Below are 12,500 nucleotides of genomic sequence, written 5' to 3'. Positions count from 1 at the left end.
AAGTATAAACCTATTTTCAAGATATTCACAAAACTTCGTATTATCTGCTGAAGTGATACTAAGTATAAAGTCTAACTACAGAGAACAAAAACCTATCTAATATTTACACGCTAAAATTATACAATCATACAATACTACACGTAAATCAAAATATAAATAATACATATGAATAATAACAATACATTTTCACGTCCTTACGGCGCTGAATATCCATTCCACTATGAATAGATTTAACCCAAAACTTCAAATAATATAAATCATTAAAGTTTCCAATTTAACATTTAACTTCTTCAATACAAGTTGCGAAATTCCACTACAACAAACATCAAACAGGAGTCAACTCTGTTCCCAAGTTTGCGTGTTCCCAAGACGGCTTAAGGAAGGTTAGGGTATGGTTGGACTAAGTTGACTTTCGGCTGAGGTAAGGTTGGGTTAAACTAAGTTAGGTGAAGTAAATATTAGGGTTAAGATAAGTTAAGTTTAGTTAAATCAAGTTAGGTGAAGTAAATATTAGGTTGAGTCTAGTCAGGTTAAAATAAGTTAGGCTTGGTTGAATTAAATCATATGAGGTTAATGTTAGTATAGGTTAAGTCAGAGAAGCTAAAATGACATGCAAGAAAGGAAATCCCATGTAATAATATCTAATGAAATATGTCAATGATCTGCAAAATATCATTTACGTTCTCTTCTAAAATATCAACATTTTTACGTGAAACATTCATGGAATTATATGCCACACCGAAAACAAAATTAAGTGCTGTTCATAGATACAAAATACTAGTTAAACTCACGCGCTTGAAACAGAGTACCAGTTCAACGTAAAATGTTCCTTTTTAAACAGGCATAAGAGTAATTAATTCTTCAAAACACACCCTTTACAGTGGCAAGAGATGCAGTACACAAAATACCCAGTATATGTCCAAATACGGGATCCTAATGGTCTTAAATTGTCTTTGAAATATAAAATGACACCCGTGGATAAGGGAAGGGAACACACGACCTGGGAAATAGAGGTTCGAACCCCATTAAACCCACTTCATTATCACATTAAGATTGTTCAGAGTTGACAACAACAAGATGTGACTATAAACCATACATACAGTATATAAATATTGATTCACCAGTATAGTTAAACACACAGTGACTCATATACACACTGGAATTCATATAGAATGATGTAGTATTGTATAGAATGCAAAACTACATCCACCTTCGCATTCTACAAAGTACAATATAAACACTCATAAAAGTATCTGAAATAGTTCTTAATATTACGACAAAATTGTGTACATATACGTTGTGACAAACCACATATACATAATATGTGCTGAATTTTTGAAGCTGAATCACTGGCTCAGGAAACCATTATTTGAACATACATTCCCGCTGAAAATTTTCCAATGTATATATATATATATATATATATATATATATATATATAGCGAGAGAGAGAGAGAGAGAGAGAGAGAGAGAGAGAGAGAGAGAGAGAGAGAGATAACTTAATCAAAGCCTTACTTATAATGCGTATAAAGTAAGGTATTAAGTGTTAGTATCATACATAACGCATTTCTTATTTTTCCCTGATAATATTTCCTTGAAAACGAATAAACACAAGAATGAACATAACTTTGATTTTTTTAGGTGTTGATACTTTTCATGAATTCACTGTCAACGCCTATGTTCGCTTGGGAGTGTGAGAACTTGCTTTTTTTCGCGCCTATGCCCTAAATTCGCCTACTCCTTCGTTCGTCATTCGCCGAGCTATTCGCCAGTCGCTTCTTTTTCCCTCTCTCCTCATCGCTCAGCTTCCTTGTCGCCTCATTCTAGTCCGCCTCATCCTCTCAGCTACGCCAAGCCACTCGCCTCGTCGCCTCATTCTAGTTGCCTCGTTCCAATCGCCTCATCCTAATCTTCCTCCTCGTCGTCTCAGCTTCCCAGTCGCCTCATCCTCCTCCTCACCGCCTCAGCTTCCCCATCTTCCTCCTCTTCGTCTCATCTTCCTCCTCCTCCTCCTCACCGCCTCATCTTCCTCCTCTTCGTCTCATCTTCCTCCTCCTCCTCCTCATCGCCTCATCTTCCTCCTCTTCGTCTCATCTTCCTCCTCCTCCTCCTCACCGCCTCATCTTCCTCCTCACCGCCCCCTCTTCCCCATCTCCGTCCTCAGCGCCCACCCTAGTCCTCCTCCTCGTCGAAGAGCTTCTGGTACCTGAGCGAGGACTCGTGCGGCTGGACGGGGCAGGTCGCGTGGCCTCTGTAGTCAGCCGGGTCGGGCGCCGCCATCAGGATCGCCTGTCGGGGAGACGCAGGTGGAGAGGGCGAGGGAAAGGGCGGAACAGGGAATGAGGAAATGAAGGATAATAAGCCACAGTGGTGATGAATGATGGAAATGAGAGAATGGAGGATTATAAGTCATGAGGGTAAGGGATGATGGGGCGGAGAGGGAGAGGGAAATGGAGAGGGAGAGGGAGAGGGACAGGGAGAGGGAGAGGGAGAGGGAGAGGGAGAGGGAGAGGGAAAGGGAGAGGGAGAGGGAGAGGGAGAGGGAGAGGGAGAGGGAGAGGGGCAGGGACAGGGACAGGGACAGGGACAGGGACAGGGACAGGGAGAGGGAGAGGGAGAGGGAGAGGGAGAGGGAGAGGGACAGGGAGAGGGAGAGGGAAAGGGTTAGGAGAGGAGAGGGAGAGGGGAGAGGAGAAGAAGGGAAGGGAAGGGAGAGGGAAGGGAGGAGGGGAGGGGAGAGGGAGAAGGGAGAGAGGGAGAGGGAAAGGGTAGGAGAGGGAGGGAAAGGAGAGAGAAGGGAGGGAGGGGGAAAGGGAGAGGGAGAGGGAAATGGAGAGGGAGGGGGAGGACAGGGGAGGGAGAGGGAGGGAGGGTAGAGGAAGGGAGAGGGAGAGGGAGAGGGAGGGGAGAGGAGAGGGAGAGAGGGAGAGGGAGAGGGAGGGGAGAGGGACAGGGACAGGGACAGGGAGGGAGAGGGAGAGGGAGAGGGAGAGGCCGAAGAGAGTAGAAGAAAATGGAGGATAGTAAGCCATGAAGGTGAAAGGGAGTGATAAGCAAAGGGAGAATGAAAAGGCACAAAAGGAATAGATGAAAAGGTGGAAAGGGGGAAAGAAATGGCGAAGATGGAATGATAAGAAAATGGAATATAATGAGCCACAATGATGAAGATGATGATAATGAGAAAACAAAGGATAACAGGCAATAATGATAATAGATGACGATGGTGAGAGCAATGTTAATGATGACAGTGTTAATGATAATGATAATAGTGGTAACACTAACAATACAACTGATAATGATAACAATATTTGTTACACTAAGAAATGATTGATTGGATAGATTGGTAACTGCAGATAGATAGATGTGCATACATATACAAAAGGGTAGATATTTATGCACAGATAAATGATTATATACGCAAATCAAATTCCATGACACTAAAGTGAATATTAAGAAAAAGGGAAAAAATAAACCGACAGAAAGAAATAAACAAAGAAAAAGTAATTAATATCTTTTAATCTTACCATAACGAAATTAACACATAATAAATTGAAAAAAAAAGAAAAAAAAAAAATATATATATATAAGTTCTGTTGTTGTTTTTCTTCACAATAATACTTTAATACTTATGGCAGCACTGTTATTAGTACGTATACCATGCATTAGTAAATAAAAAATACCAATACCATACCTACTGCTACCACACTTAATACCATTTACCACTCTCACAACTGCTACCATCACACTACCACAACCCCAACTCCTCCTCCCTCGCAACCATAACCCCCTCCCACTACCACAACCCCCCCCCCCCCCCTCCTTACCTGTGCCTCGCCCGGGTCGTGTTCGAAGGAGGCGAGGAGCAGCAGCAGCGGGCAGTAGCACAGGTTCACGATGGCGACTGAGCGCATGAGCCAAGGGAAGCCGATGCTCTTCACGATCGCCCCGCCCACCAGAGGGCCTACGAGGAGGGGGCGGGGCGAGGGATACCGAGGTATTATTATCATTATTGTCATTGTTATTATTATCATTATTATTTGTGTTATTATTATTATTATTATTATTATTATTATTATTATTATTATTATTATTATTATTATTATTATTATTATCATTGTTATTATTACCATTATCATTACTATTATCATTATTATTATTATTATTATTATTATTATTGTCATCATTATTATTATTATTATTATTATTGTCATTATTATTATTGTCATTATTATTATTATTATTATTATTATTATTATTATCATTATCATCATTATTATTATTATCATTATTATAATTATAAAATAAAATATAAAATAAGAAAAAATAAAGAAAAAAACAGCAAACAAACAATAAAAGGGTAAAAAAGAAAACATGGAAAAATGAAAAAACAGAATATGAAAGATGAAACAATTAAGATATAATAAAAAGTAAGAAAGTGATGAAATATAAACTAATGATAATGATAATAATAATAATAGTAATAATAATAAAATAATAATAATAATGATAAAAAGGACACGAATAAAAACGTATAGATACCCCCTCCCCCAACTCTCTACCCCCCCCATTTCCACTCTCCTTCCGCCACCCCTCTCCCTCCCTCCCTCCTCCCACCCTACACTTCCACCCTCCACCCCTCCACCCACCCCTCCACCCACCTTTCCACTCCTTCCTCTCCCACTACCCTTCTTCCATCCCCCCTCTGCCTCCCTTCACCCCTCCCCCTCCCTCCCACCACCCCTCCCCTTCCTCTCCCTCCCTCCCCCCTCCCCCTCCCCCCCTCCCCCTCCCCCACCCACCCCTACTCACCCAGCCCATAGGCCAGCGCCACGGCCCCCTCCGCGATGGCATAGACCGCCCCGTAGTCAGCCGCGTGCCTGCTGTCGACGAGCGACGCCAGGAGGGGCATGAGCGTGGCGTCCACCGTGCCCACGCCCAGGCCCAGGAGCAGGTGGGGGCCGGACAGCGCCAGCATGGAGCGAGCCTCGGGGACCTGGAGGGAGAGAGGGAGAGAGAGAGGGGGGGGGGGGGAGGGAGGGGGAGAGAGAGGGGGGGGGGGGAAGGGAGGGAGGGAGAGAGAGGGGGGGAAGGGAGGGGGGAGAGAGAGAGAGAGAGAGAGAGAGGGAAGACGGGAGGGAGAGGGAGAGGGAGAGGGAGAGGGTATCGTAATCATCATAACTATGTCATTATCATTGGCACAATCGTTATAATCACTATCATTATCAGTATCGCAGTTACTAATATCCTCATCATTATAATCATTATCGTCCCCCTCCCCCCCTACGGACCATGGTGGCGGCGACGGCGACGAGCATGAGAGCGGCCAGGGCGGCCCTCCACCGGCCGACGCGGAAGGCGGGGCCCGCCGTGCAGCTCGTGCCCAGCAGGTAGCCCACGCTGTCGGGGATGAACGCCGTGCCAAGCTGCCATGTCTGGGGCGGGGGGGGGGGGGGAGAGATGGAGGAGGAGGGGGGGGAGGAGGAGGAGGAGGAGGAGGAGGAGGAGGAGGAGGAGGAGGAGGAGGAGGAGGAGGAGGAGGAGGAGGAGGAGGAGGAGGAGGAGGAGGAGAAGAAGGAGGAGGAGAAGGAGGAGGAGGAGGAGGAGAAGGAGGGTGTGATGAGGAGAAAGAGAGGAAAGGCATATATAAGAATGAAAATCTTCACAATGCAAGAGATGTGTCTGACCTGTTTCAATTCTATCTTCGTCAGAAAGGTATGTGTGCGTTTACAGTATCCCTGCTTTATTTTATTCACAATATAATCGATGAACAGTAACAGGATTCTTTCTAAGTGTAGATAATTCAACTTCTTTTACTGAAATAACGGACAATAAATATCACTTAAATATTCACTCATTAGTTCGTAAAGGATTATAGCATTAACACACATTTGTACTTATAAGACATTACATTCAAATACACAATTAAAAAACACAACCAGCGATGCACAATATCAATGTACCCTAGAAATAATATATCTAGAAAGGCAATACACAGAAACACACAAGTAAAATCCACAGTTAGTGCATCGTGGACCTGAAAAAGGAGACGAGGCAAGGAAAACCGGACCTAGACGAAGAGACAAGGCTTTGCAAGGGAAACCAAGAACAGGACGAGGAGACAAGGCATTACAAGGAAAAGAGAAAGTACCTTAGGGTGGAGCGTGTCCGTGAGCCAGATGGGCAGACACGGCTCCAGCACAGCCATGGCGGAGGTGGCGACCATGATGGCGCCCGCGGTCACCACTATATACGGGTCACGCAAGAGCTGCTTCATGGGCGTCGCTGCCACGAGACGCTGGGAGGAAAGGGGCGGGATGGCAGGATAGCATCTCGGAAGGAATTCTGTACACATGGCATGCGTACAGAGACACAAAATCGTATAGACAGAATATAGAGGAAAATAGACAGTCCCACGCGGTGAAACAAATGTATTTAGAAGTACATACATGCTCGATCATAAGATTGTAAAGTTCGGATTCTCTCTCACTATCTCGTTGTCTATGTATCTGTCTCGGCCATCCTCTGTTTGCCTGCCTGTATGTCTGTCTTTCGGTCTCTCTCTCTCTCTCTCTCTCTCTCTCTCTCTCTCTCTGTCTGTCTGTCTGTCTGTCTGTCTCTCGGGCTCTCTCTCTCTCTCTCTCTCTCTCTCTCTCTCTCTCTCTCTCTCTCTCTCTCTCTCTCTCTGTCTGTCGGTCTGTCTGTCTGTTTGTCTTTCGGTCACTTTCTCTCTCTCTCCCTCTGTCTGTCTGTCTCTGTCTCTGTCCCTGCCTCTCTGTTTGTCTGTCTATCTGCCTGTCTGGCTGTCTTTGTCTGTCTCTGTCTCTCTTTATCTCTCTCTCTCTCTCTTTCTCTCTACTTACCTCAGGTACAGGCCTAGGGTTGAGCACAGCCAACTGGACAACTGTATAAATATGAGAATCAATTAACCTTTAATTTATTCAGTAAAATTGCATATTTATTCAGACTATGATTATGCGCCCTATTTCGATTTATTTAACGATGAAAATGTATTGCCTGGCATATATAAGCCAAACATTACCAAAGTTTATTTACCTAAATATATTCATATACATATATGCATGCACGTACCTATCTATCTATTTGTATTTGATTATATATATATATATATATATATATATATATATATATATATGTATATATATATGTGTGTGTGTGTGTGTGTGTGTGTGTGTGTGTGTGTGTGTGTGTGTGCGCGTGTGTGTGTGTGTGTGTGTGCGTGTGTGTGCGGGTGTAGTGTATCGTATTGGAAATAAACATATCTGTAACAACTGAATATTGTCTGAGTCATATCGGATATCTAGCTACACACGTGGTACAAGAGGCAACAGCCAAGGTGTATTATATCTATTTATTTCTATGCACAAAACAGAAAACTTAACACAGGTATCTCTGCTTTTCTAACACTTACTGTTAAATCTATTTAAGTTCTTAAGAAAATCCCTTTCTCTGTTTTTAATATCATGTGTGAAATTATGTATATGTGCTAGATTATATATGTCACTATTTTGTAGTTAGATATATACATATTTCTCTTCTTTTTTTATAATATGTGAGATTATATAATATCCCTTTTAGATTGTAAATGTCATTATTTTATAGTTAGATATTTATATTTTTCTATTTCTCTCTCTTTTTATATGTGAAGTTATATAAATGTCCTTCTAGATTATAAACATCATTATTCTATAGTTTGCAAACAAGTTAACTTAATCAACTCTGCAAATTATTCGAGAAGTTTCCATCTTATATTCTAAATTTTCTCCCCGTAGAGTTTTAAAAAGCCAATTTAGATTTTTTCCTGTTTATATATGCATTAGAGAAGGTTATTGCAAACAGGTGTTGCTCAATCACCAAGGCCAGAGTATGTGTTGAGAAAGTTCTTCAAAATGCTAGAATGTATAATGGCGTTGCAGTTGGTTTAAAAAAAAAAAAAAAAAAAATTGGTTGGTGGAAGACGGTGATGTCTTTGGGTTACAGGGAAAGAAAGTTAGAGCAGACTGACGTATTGAATTGCCTACTCTCTCTATATCATTCATTAAGGTTTTAATTGACTGGGATTTATATTATGAGACTCACTTAGCTTATCACTCTCTCACACGCTTGCTCACTCCAACCCACCCACTCCAGCCTTGACCCTCCCTCAGCCCACTCCAACCCACCCACTCCAGCCTTGACCCACCTTCATCCCCCTTAACCCACCTGCCAGCACCACGGCCAGCCCGCCCACGAGTAGAAAGGGCGGAGTCTTAGAGTTGGTGAAGTCGTAGAGAAGACCGCCCGCGGGATAGCCTGCCAGGACGCCCAGCGCGATGCCGCCCATCACCAGGCCCTGTACACGCCCGCGCTCGCCGTCGTCGGGGTAGCACTCGGCCACGATGCCCAGGCCTGGGGGGGGGGGGGGGTGCCAGGTTTAGGTGTGTGGGTATGGGTATGTATAGGGATATATCTTCATCTATGTTTATCTCTGTCTCTGTCTGTTTATCTCTCTATCTCTCTATCCATCTATATATCTTTATATATATTTATATCCATATATATGTCTACATTTATATCTATCTATCTATCTATACACATACAACACACACACACACACACACACACACACACACACACACACACACACACACACAAGACACACAAGACACACAAACACATACACAAATAAACACATGCATATATCAAGCTCACGAACACATGTCTAACCATATCCAGCACACACACCTGTCTCTAAGAGAACGACGATGATATGATGAATGGATAATGAGGCGAGAGAAAACTAATGATAAAGTAATAGTGAGAGATAGAGAGAGATAATGGTGTTAAACATGAATAATAATGAGAGAGAGGGAGGGAGAGAGAGAGAGAGAGAGAGAGAGAGAGAGAGAGAGAGAGAGAGAGAGAGAGAGAGAGAGAGAGAGAGAGAGAGAGAGAGAGAGAGAGAGAGAGAGAGAGAGAGAGAGAGAGAGAGAGAGAGAGAGAGAGAGAGAGAGAGAGAGAGAGAGAGAGAGAGAGAGAGAGAGAGAGAGAGGGAGAGAGAGAGAGAGAGAGAGAGAGAGAGAAAGAGGAGAGAGAGAGAGAGAGAGAGAGAGAGAGAGAGAGAGAGAGAGAGAGAGAGAGAGAGAGAGAGAGAGAGAGAGAGAGAGAGAGAGAGAGAGAGAGAGAGAGAGAGAGAGAGAGAGAGAGAGAGAGAGAGAGAGAGAGAGAGAGAGAGAGAGAGAGAGAGAGAGAGAGAGAGAGAGAGAGAGAGAGAGAGAGAGAGAGAGAGAGAGAGAGAGAGAGAGAGAGAGAGAGAGAGAGAGAGAGACAGAGACAGAGAGAGACAGAGAGAGAGAGAGAGACAGAGACAGAGAGAGACAGAGACAGAGAAAGAGACAGAGAGAGAGAGATAGAGAGAGAGAGAGAGAGAGAGAGAGAGAGAGAGAGAGAGAGAGAGAGAGAGAGAGAGAGAGAGAGAGAGAGAGAGAGAGAGAGAGAGAGAGAGAGAGAGATGACGTCACCGAGTTCCTCACCTGCTATAGCGATGCACGAGGAGGCGATGCCCTGCAGACTCCGCGCCAGGAACATTAAGGAGAAACTCTCTGCATAGGCGAACACTGCAGTATGCAATACGTGGGAATTTATCTGCGTGAGTTTGAATGTCTAAACATTTTTTTATTATTATTATTATCTATTTTTGGTGCATCATTTTCTGTTGTCGAGAAGAAAACTGTTAGTTCCTCTGAGTTTCATGTCACAAAAGGAGCATAAACTCATTATAAATTATGAATACAAATCTCTGAAAATTTCCGCTCTTCATTCTCCACTGAGACAAAATTAGTAATCCTACTTTCGTCAACAGTTTAAACAAAAACATTCTTAACTACTTAATTAGGGATATTTTTGTTGCGTCCACATAGAGCCGAGAATCCGCTTGGCCGTAGCTCATGAGGGGGCCCTCTGTGCAGTCGGATATGCGAATCTATTCATTAACACATATCTACTAAAGAAAAGCTAAAACGGGCTTGGTACTTGGTGGTTGCCGCGCATTTGTTCCAGTACGATGCATGGACCCCGCGAGTAACACCAACAAGATTTTAATAATAAGGGAAAGTGCGGGAGCGTGGCTGTGGGGAAAGTCCGGCCGCCGAAGACGTTTAATAATACGACCCTAAATCCCCACGCGCCTCCAGCGACTTAATCCAGCCTTTCTTGCCTTCAGCTGACAACTTCGCTGCGCGGTGACCCAGCATGAACTGTCTTGGCGCATGGAGCTCGTGACGTCACGGATAATCACTGTCAGTCTTTTAGAAATGCACTAAACTATTAATGAACTTCTGCATTTTGATTTAATCAAGATTATACCTTAAATATGTGATGTGTTCTTTTTTATTTGTTTTTTTTTTATTAGAAATACTTGTTACATCTATACTTGCGCATGTGGAGCCATCTACCGGCAAAGATGACAGTTCTGTTGTCACAGTATCTTTGCTCGTTCCAGAAGTGAAGTTTGTCTACAGTGCTATTTGCTTCCGAATTCTTTCCCAATATTCCAGTGAAAACGAGTTCTTACTGATATTGTTAACGATCTCGGGGAAACCGTTAAATTCAGTGAAATACAATAGCCATCCAGATGCAGAAGTTCGTCAGTGGTTCGTCCCATCCCAGCCGCCCTCGCTTCGAACAAAAGGTAAACCCAGTGTGTGTCTTTAAGTGTACAGTCGGTGGAAAGAAGGAGGTGTGTACTTGGACAGGAAAGTACGACGTGGGTTACGAAATTTCTTTGGTCCATACGGCGTTCTGTGGGGGTAGTTTGTGCGTTTAAGAAAAGGTTCATTCGCTTGTTCGTTCGCGTGACGCCGTGTCGAATCTTCCGCAGCCGAATCTTTTCCGATTTTCCTGCTTTCTGTATCATGTGAAATGCGATTCTTGGCTTGGGGTTTTCATTTTCCACTTTCGTTTGTTTTTATAAATGTTATGAGCGAAATCACACATCCCCCTAAATTAAGAAAAAAATATCCGCAAGCGATCCCGCAAGGTGGTTGATTTGAGTCGGGAATTAAGTAATGAATTGTCATCAATCAATACATTCAAACTAATCAAGAAATTCTGACTAAACAATAAATTTATTCGTTAACTAATAAATTCGAATTAATTAATAAATCCGTTAACTATTAACTTCGAATTAATTGATAAAGTCGTTAACTAATAAATTCGAATTAATTGATAAATCAGTTAACAAATAAATTCGAATTAGTTAATAAACCCATTAACTAATAAATTCGTTGACTATTAAATTCGAATCAGGTCATAAATCCAACCTAATCTACATAATAAGCAAGTGCAGCTGCCCACTCACAGAGCGCCGAGAGGATGAGCACGTGCGTGCCGGCGACCAGCGGCAGCGTGTAGCCGACGCGCGCCGTGAGGGGGCCCACGAGCGGGTTCACCAGCAGCTGCACAAACGCCTTCGACGAGAAGAGGAGGCCGACGCGTTCGTTTTCGTTGATGATGTCATGCGGCGTGGCTACGACGCTGGCTAAGGCTTGGGTGTCGTTGGTGTTGGTTTCTCTGGCGTCCGTCGTGTTGTCCGCCTTCGGTTCTGTGGCTGGGTCGTCGCGTGGGGCCTGCGTATTGCCCGAGGGTCGTGCTTGGGAGGGTCTTGAAGTTCTTGCCTCGAGGGAGTCGCCAGGTAAGACGTCCTTGAGTGGTTCTTGGTCATCGAGAGACGACGGGGAAGGTAGCGTGTGGTTGCGGTTACCAGAATCGTGGTTGGAGGACTCGGTTGTTGAGCCGCGACGGTTGTGCGTGGTAGCTGGCATGTACCAATCCTTTAATTTCGGTTCGAGTAGCGCTCCGTGCGTCTGCTTGTCCAGGAATCCTCCTCTCGATGAGAAAGCATGGCCTCTCACGATCCGACGGAATCCTCTTCTCCTGACCTCGACCTCAGCTCTTCTCTCCTGCAGGAGAGCGAAGGGAAGCTCCTCAGACACGTCCCCTACGAATTCGGGATCAGAGGCAAGCACCGGAAGTCTTTCGCGACCCTTTCTCGCTCTTCCTCCTTCAGGAACTGGGTTCTGAAGGGTCTCTCGTGGCCCTGAATGTGGCCGCCCATCGCTCCTCATCGTGGGCGTGGTGAGCGGAGGGGCGGACGGAGTAGGAATGGGCGTAGCAGGGCCTTCCGCTGTGAGGAGGGAGGCTGTCTGCATCTCCTGGCGGTACAGGTAGTCGGGGATGATGGGCACTGCGGGCAGAAGGGGGTTAGAGGGCTTTATATATAGAGAGAGGTACTCAGATAGATAGAAAGAGAGAGAGAGAGAGAGAGAGAGAGAGAGAGAGAGAGAGAGAGAGAGAGAGAGAGAGAGAGAGAGAGAGAGAGAGAGAGAGAGAGAGAGAGAGAGAGAGAGAGAGAGAGAGAGAGAGAGAGAGATGCCAATAATGCATTAGTGGTTTTGATGATGAGCATGGTAGGAATAGTGATGATGGTAACTTGTGATAGCAAT

General features: G+C 44.2%; 1 protein-coding gene across 2 annotated transcripts in view; it reads right to left on the bottom strand.

Annotated features, from left to right (window-relative positions):
- Positions 1-2,151: 2,151 nt before the first annotated feature.
- The window catches only part of LOC125045041 (synaptic vesicular amine transporter-like), a 21,876-nt gene continuing 11,527 nt past the window's right edge, over positions 2,152-12,500 (bottom strand). For both annotated transcript variants that reach the window (XM_047642085.1, XM_047642084.1), the window contains exons 3-11: positions 11,357-12,241; positions 9,531-9,614; positions 8,221-8,406; positions 6,861-6,901; positions 6,149-6,295; positions 5,289-5,432; positions 4,810-4,993; positions 3,825-3,961; positions 2,152-2,289 (exon numbers count right to left, since the gene is read on the bottom strand). In XM_047642085.1, the coding sequence (XP_047498041.1) occupies positions 2,173-2,289; positions 3,825-3,961; positions 4,810-4,993; positions 5,289-5,432; positions 6,149-6,295; positions 6,861-6,901; positions 8,221-8,406; positions 9,531-9,614; positions 11,357-12,241 (1,925 nt within the window). In that variant the 3' untranslated portion in view covers positions 2,152-2,172. The remainder of the gene's footprint in view (positions 2,290-3,824; positions 3,962-4,809; positions 4,994-5,288; positions 5,433-6,148; positions 6,296-6,860; positions 6,902-8,220; positions 8,407-9,530; positions 9,615-11,356; positions 12,242-12,500) is intronic.

This window comes from Penaeus chinensis, chromosome 36 (assembly GCF_019202785.1).
Source record: "Penaeus chinensis breed Huanghai No. 1 chromosome 36, ASM1920278v2, whole genome shotgun sequence".
NCBI classification, from domain to species: Eukaryota; Metazoa; Arthropoda; class Malacostraca; order Decapoda; family Penaeidae; genus Penaeus; species Penaeus chinensis.
This window is presented reverse-complemented; position numbering and strand designations above follow the sequence as displayed.